General features: G+C 31.6%; 2 protein-coding genes and 1 long non-coding RNA gene across 6 annotated transcripts; 2 read left to right on the top strand and 1 right to left on the bottom strand.

Moving 5' to 3' along the window:
- Window positions 1–164: 164 nt before the first annotated feature.
- LOC114419472 lies at window positions 165–3,665 on the top strand. The gene is made up of 3 exons (XR_003668262.1): window positions 165–1,372; window positions 2,674–2,891; window positions 3,324–3,665. It is a non-coding gene; the product is annotated as an uncharacterized LOC114419472 (long non-coding RNA).
- Window positions 3,666–3,688: 23 nt separating this feature from the next.
- On the top strand, window positions 3,689–4,215 carry LOC114420649 (receptor-like serine/threonine-protein kinase SD1-6). The gene is made up of 2 exons (XM_028386493.1): window positions 3,689–3,814; window positions 3,913–4,215. Exons 1-2 carry the CDS (start codon window positions 3,689–3,691, stop codon window positions 4,213–4,215), a joined length of 429 nt encoding a protein of 142 aa, XP_028242294.1.
- A 578-nt stretch (window positions 4,216–4,793) lies between these two features.
- On the bottom strand, window positions 4,794–8,281 carry LOC114419469 (G-type lectin S-receptor-like serine/threonine-protein kinase RKS1). Of its 4 annotated transcripts, none has more exons than XR_003668260.1 (4): window positions 7,177–8,281; window positions 5,696–6,381; window positions 5,453–5,599; window positions 4,794–5,373 (listed from the first exon to the last, which is right to left on the bottom strand). XR_003668260.1 is itself a non-coding variant. In XM_028385144.1 (4 exons), exons 2-4 carry the CDS (start codon window positions 6,361–6,363, stop codon window positions 5,314–5,316), a joined length of 390 nt encoding a protein of 129 aa, XP_028240945.1. In that variant the 5' UTR covers window positions 6,364–6,381; window positions 7,177–8,281; the 3' UTR covers window positions 4,794–5,313. The 4 variants fall into 4 exon arrangements, 2 of the variants coding, with proteins under 2 accessions (XP_028240945.1, XP_028240944.1); XR_003668261.1 differs by having other exon boundaries at window positions 5,453–6,033; window positions 6,181–6,381; XM_028385144.1 differs by having other exon boundaries at window positions 6,181–6,381.
- Window positions 8,282–15,858: the final 7,577 nt, after the last annotated feature.

Here is a 15,858-nt window from a genome sequence, read left to right as displayed (position 1 = left end):
AAAAACTTTTGAACAATGAGAACTCATTACTGAATTTTGTAGGAGTGAAAACGTTTTTTAGATGAATGGAACAACACCATGTGATATATTCTACGGGCTTATTTCTACACCTTATTAGTTATAGTTTCCACCTCTGGACAATGGGGTACGAAGTTTTTTATTAGTTATAGTTTCCAACTCAACCTGGTTGACAACAGACATAAAGACATTTTACTTTTGCATTTTGTTCATCTTTGAAGAGCTGCTTTATCAAGTGACATTTTAAATAATCACTTATTATTAGTTCTGTCAAACTAAATGCAAACTTGGATCCTACCATTATCATTGAAACTTTGTCACAAGTTCTATAATTTCTATGGTTCTTTAATGAGTATCCACAATTTACTTATGCTGCATATTCTTCCATCTTCACTAATGATCTGTTACCTACTACAGGGATGCTGGCAGTGGAGTTGCACTGAAAACTCTTAAGCGTGTACTGAAAGGCTGGGCCCAAGGAAGTATATCTAGTTTGCAGCCTCAGCAGAATGATTTTCTTGATTACAATGATGGTAGTGGTTAATTGTTTGTTTTGTTCTTTTTGGATATGTTTACCCTTTTCTTATGTTTCAACCTCAAAGGTGGGGAGAGGAGGGAGTACAGATCAGAGAATGTAAAGGTTTGGGGTTGGAGACGTTGAAGACCTCTTTGCAGGTTTCACTCCTTTCAATCCCAAGGATAAGCAACACGAAAATTAATTCAACAACCCTGTTTGAGTTATGTAAACATTGATGTATACCCCCCCTTTTGAATATATGTCGAACAGTAACTCTGGCAAGTGAACAGAAAGGTTGTTTGATAATTGTTGGTCTGAATGGTCTCTTTATCATCTAACAGATTTTGTATGTACCTCAACTTGTAATTAATGATATTCTGAAGTCTTTATCATCTAACAGATTTTGTATGTACCTCAACTTGTAATTAATGATATTCTGAAGTCTTTATCATCTAACAGATTGTGTATGTACCTTAACTTGTGTATATGAACACCACAATGGCTATCAGTAATTATTTTCCTTAATGTGGAAGTGGGAGATTTATTATAGGGTTAAATTATGATGGATCAAATATATGCAACAGAGTTATAGGGAAACCATGCATGTTATAGCCATGTGTATAAAGCAGAGCCAGCATTTCTAGGTTTTCAGTATTTTTGAACTAATAATATCCTTCTATCAATTGAATAGACAACCGAGAAGTAATAAAAGGGTTAGACCCAAGGTATGCATATCAGCTGAATAGTGGGAACGGGTCAGGTGGTTGTACATGAAAGAGGATGACTCCACTGAAGGCTGAGAGCTGATAGTTCTGGAACAGAAACAACTAGTATCAAGTAAGCCAGTTACTCGAGAATCCAAATTATTCTATTTCCTGTGATGATGTTAGCAATGTATAGTGGTCAAATAGGAACATTTTCTTCTTTAGACATTTTACTTTTTTTCATCATGTGGGAATTAGAATTAATTCCTGTTTATCTACTTTTATCTATGTGGGGTATTCAGTTACAAAGTTTATTTTGTACACTGCGGGAAGTTCTGTTTTTTATTTTGTACCCTGGCCTTTTGAGGGAGGGAGAAAGCCTTTCAATAAGAGCCCTACTTCCTCTTTGCGACCTCATCACTTCAAAGCACAAACCAATTTCTTAGTCACCGGGCGGAGTGCACCTTTGGTACTTTGCTTATAGCTTTTTTAGGTTATCCAATAGACGGGAGGATTAGCTGTGGATCCCCCCTGCTTGCAGAAATGAATGGATCAGAAGGGGGGGATGGGTTCCATTTCCGGGCCGGGTGGATGTTCGATAAGATGGTCTGTTTTGTTGTGTAAGTGTATGAAGTTGCTGGATACTGTGAGAGCAAATCTGTGAAATAGTTCTAGTACTGCATAAGGGGTGCATGGTTAGGAACGAGGAGTTAGAGCAGTCTTGCTAATTCCAATTATAAAGAGCCCTTAGTCTTTATTTCCACTGACTAGTTTCTTAATTTTGATTTTTGATATACAAATCAATACTAATTTGTACATTAGTTTTCCTTGAGAAAATGCTTAAACTAAGTTGCCTTTTTTATCCAAATTAGCATTATCAGTCAACTGTCTTGCTAATTATAATTCAGATAAAATTATTGTTGTTCACGTTTGTGTTTTAGGGGCGAATAAAGTTGCGATTCTTCACGTTAGTATTAGGCTGTATGCGTTCATTTTGATTTTGTTTCTGACTAGGGTTTTTAATTGGGGTTTTATATTCACTATTTCATTGATTATAATTTATTTTTTTAATTTCAAGTTACAAATTTTAATTTAAAAATTGGTGTAAAATCAACCTTCGCATATATTATTCATGTAAGATGTTTTAAGGCCGAGTGGTAGTTTCATATGGCTCACTCTTTAGCCACATCAGCATCAGTTAACAGTATCAAGTTTAAGACAAAGATTAAAAATGATGACTCTAGAATAATAAAGGATTAAAACAAAAACAAAAATATGGAGAGAAACTTAAACCAAAAACTCATAAAACTCAAACTCTACCATGAGCAACTGTTGTGAGAACTACTTGTTATGTCTGTATTTTTCCTTCAATCGCATTGTAGAAAGATGATGCAAGAGTAGTGAAATGGGGTTTAAGAGTTACAAATATTTCAGGGCTGCCTAGCCAATGGACAAGAGATAGCAGTGAAAAGATTGTCTGAACATTCAGGACAAGGGACTAATGAGTTTAAAAATGAAGTTACATTATTAGTTAAACTCCAACACAGAAATCTGGTGAGGTTGCTTGGTTGTTGCTTTGAAAAGGAAGAAAGGATGCTAGTTTGTGAATACTGAATACCTACCAAATAAAAGCTTGGATTTCTTTATTTTCGGTACGTCTTTTTGTACTCACTCGTTATATCCTTTCATGTAAGAAATGCATTATGCACCCGTACAAGCTATATTTTTCTATTTTCTTGAGATTTTCCATTCTCTAATTGGATTGCTGGTACTAAATATGCCATTAGCCCATTTATTAATATGTACAAGATTTAAAATATAGACAATTCACTTTCTTGTCAAGCATTTTTTTTTATCATGTCAGTAGACTAGCTATCTTTAGTGAGATTTTCCCCTTCTCCTTTGTCACGCATATAATATGATTTACCCAATACAATATCCCATTATTAATTTCCATGCTAAATAGTATACTTTCATAGTTAAGTAGAAATAATAACTTTCTAAAACTACAAAATACAAATAAAAGAAAATTTAATGTTCCTTTTCCATTGTATTTTTTGATAAATATCTGAGAACTTGAACAGTTCAATTCAGATAAAAACCGAAGATCGTCACTGACTTGGAATAAGCGCTTTGAAATCATTTTGGGGATTGCTCAAGGTGTTTTATATCTTTCATCAAGATTCAAGGCTGAAAATAATTCATAGAGATCTAAAAGCCAGCAATGTACTACTTGATGCTGCAATGAATCCAAAAATCTCAGATTTTGGTATGGCTAGAATATTTGGAGAAGATCAAATCCAGGCAAGAACGAAAAGAGTGGTTGGAACATAGTAGGTGTAATTTTCATATGAACACCAAGAGTGGCGTGATTGATCTGTCTTATTTACAATGTTCTAACCGTTTTGTATAACTATATCGTACTGGTTATATGTCACCGGAATATGCGATGGAAGGACGATATTCAACAAAATCTGATGTATTTAGCTTTGGAGTCTTACTGCTAGAGATTATTGCTGGCAAGAGGAACACAGATTATTGCAAAGAAAGAGCCTCCACAAATTTGATTGGATACGTAAGTTGAAAAAGGAAAATCAAGAGGTTTCCTTAAAATTGTCCAACAAATTATTCATGTGTTATCACTCATTTAAAGATTGTGTTATACAATTGTAGGTGTGGATACTTTGGACAGAAGGAAGGGTCTTGGATATAGTTGATTCAACACTGTGTCAGTCTTATCCCCCTGCTCTTGTTCTGAGGTGCATTCAAATTGGTCTATTGCGTGTGCAAGAAAATGCCATCAATAGACCATCCATGCTAGAAGTTGTTTTCATGCTAGGCAATGAAACACCTCTTTCCCCACCCAAAAAGCCAGCATTTTTATTCAATGAGAACCAAGATTTGCCTGAGTCATCAACATCAGGAGGAGGATCTTCAATAAATGAAGTAACAGCTACTAGCATCAGTGCTCGCTAAAAGCTACCTCAGATATATACATGGTTCACACTTCACACTTCCCATCAAATGTGTTTTTGGTGGCACAGTGACACTTATAGGTTTTAGAGTTGTTTAGGATGCAGTAGATTTTTTTACTGTGTATGCTGTACATGTGTAACATTTTAAGAATTTCTTTTGACCCGTGCTTTCTAGCTTCTAGCTTAGCTAGTGTACATAAAATAACTTTATGGTCATGTAAAATAAATAAATGAAATTTTGGGCATTGATATCTACTGAAATTGTGGTGGCATGGAGCGAGGTTCTAGAAAGAGTAATAGACATAGAAACCATGGATTTGTTGAAGAGAAACAATTTTCCAACTTTGAAGTTCCAAGGTAATACCAAGTGAACCATAATATGACAGGTTTCACTCTTCCATTGAAAGGATATAATGTTAACTATCATACATACAAGTAGCATTCATTTTCCTCTTCTTTTTTTAAGGTATTGCGTGGTAGCTTTATGACAGCCTACAATACAACTACAGTTTAACTTTAGATTAATTTCTAAATTTTGAAAAATGAAACAAAAGTGAAAGAAAAAGAAAGAAGTAACAGTAATGCATACTCTTATTAACGAGATCTACAGTTTTTGCTTATACAAAAATATACTTAGAGCAGTGTAGTTATACAACAAGAAGTGAAATGTGGGGAATCTCAACCCCTTATTACTCTTGATTTTTATACCATCGTTCTAAATTGGATAATATGTGAAATATCATATACAATATTTTGACAAACCTTAGTATTGTTGGATTCATGGTACTACAGCATCATATAATAGCATACAGGTTTTCCGTTTTCCACATATTCTATCCAAAAGCCTTGGCCTTCAGCGAGCTTCAATTATAGTTATACTTGCATCATTTACTGAATAAATTCCTTCACTGGTTGATGGATTTGAACTCTCGTAATTAGTTTTCTTGAAAACAAATGCTGGTTGTTTTGGAGCAGGAAGAGTTATTACCCAACATGAAAACAACTGCTGACATAGATGCTCTGTCAGCAGCATAATCTTGCACACACAAAGGAACAATTTGGATGCATCTTTGTACTTCTTGATCAGAGCATGACTCTCCTAATGATTGATCAACAATCTCCATGGTTTTGCCTTCTCTACATAGATCCCATATCTACACTAATTGAAAGCTACCAAGTTAATTAGACTATTCAAGGGTATATTTAAATTGGATCATAGTGCTCATAAAAATACTAACATGGCCAACTAAATTTGTGGCTGTAATGTCTTCATATAGACCACTATTCTTTCTGCCCGTAACCATCTCTAGAAGTAAAACTCCGAAGCTGTATACATCAGACTTTATTGAAAATTGTCCTTCCATGGCATATTCTGATGACAGCCGCTACAAAAGCAAAATAAAAATGATATCATCAAAATCTGATTTTTCGTAATCCTGTGAAATTAGGAGATAGATGGATTCTAGGAGTGAACTATTTACTTATGTAGTGTTTGAATAGCTTTTGAATTGACGTGGGAATTTAAGTAACATATAATGCAATGAAACTAATTAATGTCATGTGTGTCGTTGAATACTTTCTAGGTTCCAACAACACGATTTGCGTTTGCTGCAATTTGGTCTCTCTAGCCATACCAAAATCTGCAATTTTGGGGTTCAATACAGAGTCCATCAAGGCATGCCTGGCTTTTAGGTCTCTATGAATGATTCTCAATCGTGAATCTTGATGAAGGTATAACATTCCTCTAGCAACACCACAGATGATATCAAATCGTTTTTTCCAGTCTAATTGCGACCTTTTCGATTCATCTGGACCAAAACTTCAAGGTACCAAGAGTGAAGCATGTTAGATGAATTGTTGTTACTTGATGCATGAAGATGTCACTATAAATGGATAGGTATTGGCATGGCTACGTCCAAAGTGAGAGCTCAAAGTACTAAGCAGCAAAGTTGAAAACATGACATACCAAGTCCAAACTTTTGTCAGGCAAATACTCATAGATTAACATCTTCTCCTCTCCTTGAATGCAGCAACCTAAGATCCTCACAAGATTTCTGTGTTGGAGCGTTGAGATCAAAAGAACCTCATTTTTAAACTCTTCTATGCCTTGTCCAGAGTACTTTGACAGTCTCTTCACTGCTATTTCCATTCCATTACTCAATAGACCCTGAAGTAATCATCCAAGGTAAACTTAACACTTATGCTTTGCCATTATTACAATACACATTACTTGCTTGAAAAATTCTGTAACTAATGCAACTCTATGTGACGTGTAAAGATATTCCTAACTTTTGGAGGTAATATGGGTACTCGGCATTAAAAAAGTGGAAAATGATATTGAAATTAAAGTTAAATAGTTCGGATAGTATTCGAGTTTGATTCTTGACAGAAACATTTCTTAGTTAGATTTTACTTATCTTTCAATCGAACTCCGGATCCATCAGAATTCCTCCCAAAAGTTAAAGACCGAAAAAAATCTCTTATATATGTTCACTCATAAAAAGGACACAATTAAAAACATACTTAAACCTTAAATCAATTTATTTTTTCTAATATATAAATAAATAATACCTTTAATTTTTTAAATTATTTTAGCTTATGCCTAAATTTATTCCATTAATGTTAAGTATAATAAGATATTTATAACTCTTTACTATATAATATTTTGTTAATTAAATTAATTTTCAATTATATATTTTTTAATGAAATATTAATATATTTTAATTTACATATATATATATATATATATATATATATATATATTTGTTATTATCAATAAAATAATTTTCTTTAAATATTATGTGTGTGTAAACATGTGAGTGAAAACCTACAAAAGACGTGTTTAATTCAATTTATAAAGAAACAATGAGTTATTTTTATTAACTTCTAATAAAATTAATAATGATCATGGACCACTTATGAGATCATTTTCATATTAAATACTAAGAAATAAGGAGAGTACCTAATTCAAGCTTCTGGACTCGCACGAACAAACTTTGTCACACTTGTGTGTAAGTCCTTGTGTCCTCCATGTCTCCATGCCAAGTAACACACCCACTTCCAGAACTCACGTTCGCGCTCGTGTACGCGGTATACGAACAAATCCCTCAAGCATCTCTCCCTACACTCTCATCCCAATAATTGGGACCACACGCGCCACCTCCACAAACCCCTCCCCGCTCCGACACGTGGACAATTACTCTTTCTCACGCACCCGCCCGACCCATCTCTAAGGAACCATTCCTCGCACTCATTGTTGACATATCTCACGGTGAAGAATGAAGATGAAATTTGGTGTCATCTCAGGCACCCCACTCCATCTCTGACCGACCCTCCAAACCGGTTTTTTTGTCTTTGTAAAGAAACAATTGCAGAAACCCGATTGGGTCGATTTTATAAGTCATGTTCCCGGTTCCCGGGTTGTTTGGAGATTTCCAAGATATTAGGAACCGGTTTCATTAACGGAAGCATAATAATCAAAACTCTGCCACAAAACCTTGTTGTCTTCGGTTTGGACCAAAACTAGGTTTCCTGTGTCCAGAAGCTTGGCTGAAACGTTATTTGTGGATTCAACGGAAAGAAACGTTGGAGGAGCAAACGGGGTTAAGGTTTCGGGTGTTGTTGTCGTGGAGTACGAGGTTTCCGTTTTTGATGATTTTGAGAACACCGGAAGTGTCGTTTAGAGGAGTGTCTCTGTTGGCAACCCACACGACGTTTGTTCCGAGATTTTGTCGTACCAAATCCCAACGTAACGGTTTGTGGAGTTTCGCGGGCTGAAGAAACCTAGTGCGAAGTTTCCTAAGCCGTTAGAGACCAAAACGTCGCCGTCTCTAATGGGGTGGTTTATGGTTATGGTGTTGTCGAGTGAGTTGCAAAAAGGGTAGAGAAATATAAGAACAAGAAATGAACTTAGAGACTCTCTTGCTGAAAATAACTTATGGTGTTACAATTCGATGTTGTTGTGTATGTGAATGGTGTTTGGAGAAAATTTATGTAAACGATTTGGGCGTGGAATATGGGGCAGTTTGATCTGTTGCTTGTTATTTACGAGGGTGCTGATATTTTCCGTGAAGATTAGTTTGATATGCATGAGCTATTCTACTGCATGTATAAAGATAGTGTGATTGAGACACACAACCAGATTTTCAATTATTGGTAGTTTTCACATTAAATTCCTTAGGTTTCTCATGTGGCTGACGGTTTAGATTAATTCAGCCGATCGATTCGATTTTAATAAGAAGCAGATCTAAACTCAATGTTCATGAATGATTCTGCCTTATCTAATGAGTACTTTCACTTTGCTGATGCAAGTCAACACAAGTGACGTAAACCTGAGATATGCTATGTGATGTCACGAAACGAAATCAATTGAATGTGTATTTCTTGTGGCAAATTTACTGTAGGGGGAATACTTTTAAAAACTAATTACGAAAGAGGGTCCGTAGGGGAATACTTTTAAAAACTAATTACGAAAGAGGGTCTGTTTTTAAACTTTTTACAAGGTGAGTTTGTTCCTCCATGGATGCCGCCAGAGGAACTGGCGACATGGGTGTCCTGCCATTGCAGATGGCGAGAAGCATGTTGAGCTGGAGGGTGCCGCCAGTGGCACAAGCGAGATACACCATGCTAGAATGCCGCCAATGCAAATGGCGTTATGCAGTGAATTATTATAATATATATTACAAACATTTGCTTATTACGCTGCTTTTTAACTTTCAGAAAGTTGACTCACTCAAACACTTTTTATAAATATTCCTATAATATATATAAACAATTTTCCTAGATACATTATAAATAATTATAAATAAATTAAAAAAATTATAATAGTTTTCACAAATTAAAAAAAATTATTAACAAATAATTATTAACAAAAATGATTAACGTAATAGTTTTCAACAAAAATTATTAACACAAATATATTTTATAAATAATTTTCTATATAAATTAACAGATATAAATAATTTTCTATATTAATTATTAATTTGTATAGAAAATTATTTATAAATTATTAACAAATATTTAATTATATAAATTATTTATATAGAAAATTATTAATTTTTTTAATTATATAAATTATTGTTAATAATTTTTTTTTAATTTGTGAAAACTATTATGCATGGATGCCGCCAGACGAACTGGCGACATACGAATGGCGTTATGCAGTGCCGCCAATACAAATGGCGTTATTCGTTAATTATATATATATATATATATATATATATATATATATATATATATATAAACAATTGCTTTTTCACAAATTGCTGCTATTTGTTAATTATATATATAAAAAATTGCTGCTTTTACACTTTCAAACTAATAATTTTTACAAATAATTATTAACAAAAATTATTAACGTAATAGTTTTCAAAAAAATTATTAACACAAATATATTTTATAAATAATTTTTTATACAAATTAATAATTTTCTATATAAATAATTTATATAATTAAATATTTGTTAATAATTTATAAATAATTTTCTATACAAATTAATAATTAATATAGAAAATTATTTATATCTGTTAATTTATATAGAAAATTATTTATAAAATATATTTGTGTTAATAATTTTTGTTGAAAACTATTACGTTAATCATTTTTGTTAATAATTATTTGTTAATAATTTTTTTTAATTTGTGAAAACTATTATAATTTTTTTAATTTATTTATAATTATTTATAATGTATCTAGGAAAATTGTTTATATATATTATAGGAATATTTATAAAAAGTTTTTGAGTGAGTCAACCGTCTGAAAGTGAAAAAGGAGCGTAATAAGCAAATGTTTATAATATATATTATAATAATTCACTGCATAACGCCATTTGCATTGGCGGCATTCCAGCATGGTGTATCTCGCTTGTGTCACTGGCGGCACCCTCCAGCTCAACATGCTTCTCGCCATCTGCAATGGCGGGACACCTATGTCGCCAGTTCCTCTGGCGGCATCAATGGAGGAACAAACCCCCCTCGTAAAAAGTTTAAAAACAGACCCTATTTCGTAATTAGTTTTTAAAAGTACCCCCTACAGTAAATTTGCCTATTTCTTGTTGGTTCAAAATTAAATAAAAAGAAAAAAAGCAATGAAATTGACAGAAATCAAGAGAAGTGGTTGATTGCTTTGATTTCTGGTTTTCGTGTTTTCTGGTTCAATACTTTTTCGTACTGTTAAAATATTATGGTAATCAGGTTTTAAATAGTGGCATTTTTGGGGTGATCTTTGAGATTAGAAATCTGAACATAAATAAGACGATGCACTGCATTGTGGTGGTCACGATCAAGTGTATGAGCATGAAAGAGTTATGTTGCGGTTAAGATCACAGTTGTGAATTGTGATCCATTTTTTAAAAGAGTTATGTTGTTTAGTACGAAAACATGCAATGAGCATGAAATCAAGCGTATACAGCTATTTTTAAACGAAATTTGATTAATAAATTACAGTCAAAGAGAATTAAATATAATCTACTTTGACAGAAAAACCGTATGTTTTTAACCAAACAGTTTTTTGTAACATCTATCCTTTCCCTTTCTAAGAACCTAGCTAGTTGTAGTGGATGTAGTAATAGTAATTAATTAATTACTATAGTATGGGAAAAGCTAGAAATATACAATTTAATTAATATTTTTATTATTATTAACTGATATTTATTGAAAATTTTAAAATTGCAGAATTGTGTAGTCTTAATTTTCTCTGCGGAAGATGCAATCTTATCTCTGTAACAAAATTTAATGAACTATTGATCGCAATCAATGGATATACTGCTGGAAATGATTTCATTAGCAGAGATAGAAGAGGAAGTATTTCACGTTTCTGAAATTTGTGTTGTGCCCCTTGAGCATTCAACCCACCACCTAACATATGTTCCCCACACCCTAAATCCCTCTATTTCATTTTTGTTTTGCTTAACAGTCACACATATATATTAATGACTTATTACACAATCTTTAAAAGCACTATATAATAGAGTGTTTTTTTATTTTAATTAATCATATATTTTATTTTATTTATAGATTTTTTTTGTTTGTTTTAGTCTTTTTTGTCAAGTAAAATGATATTGAAATGATGACGTAAATCTATTCACCATATATTCTTAAATTTTGAAAGTTAATTTTTATTTTGCCTAGTTCTGAAATTTAAATTCTGGAAACCAATCTATATATTTTTCGTAGTTCCGCAATATTTAAATGTATAGAAATAAAACTAACCTCATGTAAAAGAAAATCATTTGAATAACAATTGACAAGGAAAAATTAGGGGATGTGATTTATGTGAATAGCAAAAGAGAGTTACAAAAAGCAAGACCTAAATTTATATCAGCCGACACCTTCATCGTAACAGTTAGCCTTCATAAGACAGTAGGCCCATGGTGCATGCTCTACCCACGAGTGGGAGCAACTACAAGATGACATCAAAACAAGTATGGTCCAAAAATTGTGTATATGTGATCTCATTCGAATTGAAAAAGTTCACAGATTTCTTTTTTTTTAAACCCAGCATATGCTTAAGTCGAAAATTAAAGATTAATTATTTAAAGTACTGAAATTAAATTCTTTTAAGGAATTGATATTTCCTGATAAATATTTTTTTTCATTTATAGGACTTGAAATCAAACCTATAACCGCATATTTTAGAAACAAAATTATGTATATCAACTATGTTAAACCATATTAGTTGCTCATTCATTCCTGAAGCCATGAGTTCAATTCAGATATGTAAGCTAGGACACTTCACAAAATTGGTGCAAATGATATACCTTTCCCATTTTACTTTTTTAAAACAAAGAAAAACTAAATCAAAACCACTAATTATTGATTAACGGTAAATTGCACGAATGATTTCGGTATGAAAATCTTTATGAATTTGTATGTACCATTGGTGATGAATAGTTTTGATTTTTACTTAAAAAAATAAGATAGAAATGCCACATTAATTCATACCTATTTCGTGTAAATGCCCATTTGTATATAACAGCAGAACTGTTTGAAGTTTAAAGAACACATGCTATGTAGAAAACAGTTAAAAGCCTAGCCAAAATAATGGATATTGAGAAAAAGACTTAGAGAAAAGGGGAAAAAGAAAAGGAAGCAACATTTGTTTAATTTGTTTTGGCCAAACACTCACACATGTGACTATAAAATTGAACCACCATTATTCATAAATTATGCCTAAATTTTTTGACACTACACATTAAGATCCGTAACTAGAGACTACTAGGGTTGAGTTTTAGAATTTAGAAGCCCGAAGTATTTGCCTATAACGGGCAATGTTGTACCATTACCGGTATAAACGGCTCCAACGGCCATGCACATGTCACTTCTCATGCATCACATTTTTGTCCTCTTTGACAAACACAAACAGATTATAAAACCCCACATCCATTTTTCTTTTACTATATGGAAACATAAATAAGGGTAGGTCTTTTTCAAACTTAATTTGTCTTTGAGGCGGAGATTGTAGAGTTATTCTTATCCATTCAAACAATGCAGTGATGCATCCCTCTTTTTCTCGAGGCCTTTTATCATTGAGTTTCTAGGCCATCACCTTCTACACAGCTGTTGCATGATGATTGTACGGAGCACCCATCATGTCATTTACTTTGTGAATAAGATAGAATGTTGATTTTGCTCATAAGTCATAAATGCTAGCAAGCAAGCTCACCCCTCTTGAACGATAATACATGTTGAACTATCAACAAATTATGTTTGTTGGAAGTGAGTTTCAATTGAGATTTTAAAATTGAACAATTATGTTCTTATAATAAATATTTGAAGTGTAGTTTTAAATTTTAAAATTAAGAGAAGTTTAGTTTATATTACTCTAGATAATTAAGACGGTTTGCTTTTAATATTACTTAAATATGAAATAAAGTTAACTATATCTAAAATCAAATTTTTTTAAGATTAAAACATGTAAAAGAATTAACTGAGTGATAACACATACACACACTAGGTTTTATTTTATTACTTAGATGAAATGAAGTTAACTATAACTAAAAAAAAATAAAAGATTAAAACACATACAATAAATAACGGAACACACGAACATTATTTTGTTGGACATTAAATGAAGCGAGTTATTACGTAAAACATACAAAATTTAAAATTATAAAGATTAAAACATATAAAAAGTAAATGTATAACTGGTCAAACACACAACCCATTTTTAGGGGTGTCCAAATTAATGGATTGAACTAGGCGTCAACCCATTTAACTTGTCAAAATAGGTTGATATGGGTTATGTGATACGAGTTTGGTTGGATTGACTTATCATGCATATTGAACTTTTTGTTAGACTATTATTTGGTTAAACATATTTTATACTACATAATGCTTGATGGACTATTATGAATTTCATGTTATTTTGTTATTTTACATTACATTTATTTAACACGTAATGATAGTTTTTAAAGTGTATTTTATGTCAAGAAACTTAGTAAGATGATATGTTTATGATTGCAACATTATGTCACTATTAATAAAATTTATTAAAAAAAAATACATTGCGTCACTTCTCTAGGACTCCCAAAAGATTAACAATGTTTTTAGTTTAGTTGGATTGAACTTCTTGAGGCATGCTGAACGTGACGAATCTTCTTCCCACATTAGATTCACATTCAACATGCTAAAATGAGAATACAAGCATACCCTAAGTGTGATTAATTATCACTAATCACACTTTAATCATCACATAAAATGAACTTCGGTCATCCAGAAAAGATGTTTCTTCCCTCTTTGCTTAATGCTTACCATTCAAGATCTCTCTTTTCTTTCAATCTTACAGGAAAAAAAAGTCATATTACATGAAAAGAAACCCTCTTCCTCCTCACAACACTCCTTTTCCTATAATGACTCAAGTTTTCTTCCATTTCTCTCCTGCTTCTTTGGTTTGATTTTTTTTCCTCCGAAGATTGACATGTTTATTTATACTAATAATTCTAACTTAACAAGAAAACAAAATATTAAAAACATGAAAACAAAGAATTCTACAAAGTTATAATTAATATTGATTTATGAAATATTTTAACATGTTTTTATTTAAGATCAGTATTTTGATGAGTTTAATTTCTATTCACTAATAATATAAAAGCTACACTATCAATCAATAAAAAAAATTAGGATGGATATAACTTTTAAAATGATTATTATTAAAGTCAATAAACATATTATAGGTAACATTTTTTTATTAGATGATAATATAAAAAATTTATATTACGAGCACATATATTATTTTCTCAATAGATACTCACCATTATAATCATTATTTGAACAATTAAGAAACTATATTTAAACGTCACTATTAATTTACTTACTACGTTACTTGTTCTATTAAAACAGCACTATCATTAAATCGATCTCTATCAAAATTTAGGCAAGATAGTTATGTTTAAAATCATACAATATGTAGACGTATTAATTAAATTGTGTGTATTTCTATTTAAAAACTTATATAAGTATGGAATTTAATTAAAACGCTTTCTCCTTATGTATGTGAAGTAATATGTACCAAAATGATAGAAAAAACGACAAAATGTTTTTTTTAATTATTATCATGATCAAAGATATGTAAAACATGATAAACAAAAATGTCTATTTTTATAGAAGATGAAAAACTATCATCTTATAACATCGTGTCCTTTTAATATATGTGCTCACATTTCGTGGAACCAAATTGATTGGCAAGCTATGTACTTTTGGCAAAAGATGAGAATCTTCCTTGGTACTTGTACTTGGAATGCTGATTCATACTCAATAAGTTTATATCTATTTTTTATATTGACATGTCCTTTTCAATATTTAACACATTATTGGCTATATTAGCACGCGGCACTCTTTGTTGCTTGGTACCTGGATCAATCATACGAGTGGAAACATACTTTTGTTTAGACGAGTTTCCCTGCAAATAAAGGCATCCGGAATATCATATCTTTTTAAGTTTAATATATTTAAATAAATAACAATAATAGTACATTAAATTTTAACTATGATATTACATACTTATTTATTTTCTTAAAATTTGAAATATATTAATAACTAACTCATACATAAAGCTTAAATTTATTCTATGAATTTATTAATTTAATGTATCTAAAAGATATATTGTAGGTCAAGTTTAGTCAAATAAATAAATGTCTAAAAGATATTTAATGTGCTTAAATAAGCTTTCAACAAAGACTTGAAAATGGACTTTAGTCAAATAAATAAGTCACTTTCTTATATTTAAAAAGTAAGTCAGTTTAAAATAATAAAACCTAATAGTTTACCTCAATTCATTTTTACCTAGCTTCTCCACAACCATCAATGTAATTCCTTCGAGCTCCATTACCACTTAATTTTCACAGTTGTTAATGCAGCCATCCACAAGTAGCATCGTCATCACCCTCATATTTGCCACATTATAATAACTATCATTTTCAGCATCATATATACAACACCTTTCCTGATCTAGCTACACGCACGTACCACTACAAGGAATCAAATATGCATTTGTGTTATTAACTTTTTATCTGATCATGCCGTTAAGCCTCACCCTATTTTATATATTATCTTCTATATATTGTCCAATGCATAGGAAGATGCCCGTATATAATGGATAAGCTATACTGATACAAGCTGACAATAAGTATATTTAATATCTAAATATG

Source organism: Glycine soja, chromosome 7 (genome assembly GCF_004193775.1).
Source record: "Glycine soja cultivar W05 chromosome 7, ASM419377v2, whole genome shotgun sequence".
In the NCBI taxonomy this organism is placed as follows: domain Eukaryota; kingdom Viridiplantae; phylum Streptophyta; class Magnoliopsida; order Fabales; family Fabaceae; genus Glycine; species Glycine soja.
This window is presented reverse-complemented; position numbering and strand designations above follow the sequence as displayed.

Bases quoted from the DNA above. Each gene is read 5' to 3' on its own strand.
- LOC114420649 (XM_028386493.1), top strand. From the start codon at position 3,689: ATGGAAGGACGATATTCAACAAAATCTGATGTATTTAGCTTTGGAGTC. The intron at 3,815-3,912 runs GTAAGTTGAAAA...ATACAATTGTAG, and splicing joins CCACAAATTTGATTGGATAC to GTGTGGATACTTTGGACAGA.
- LOC114419469 (XM_028385143.1), bottom strand. From the start codon at position 6,363: ATGGAAATAGCAGTGAAGAGACTGTCAAAGTACTCTGGACAAGGCATA. The intron at 5,600-6,180 runs GTATGTCATGTT...TTGCTTTTGTAG, and splicing joins CTGACAAAAGTTTGGACTTG to CGGCTGTCATCAGAATATGC. The intron at 5,369-5,452 runs GTTAGTATTTTT...CAATTAGTGTAG, and splicing joins CCACAAATTTAGTTGGCCAT to ATATGGGATCTATGTAGAGA.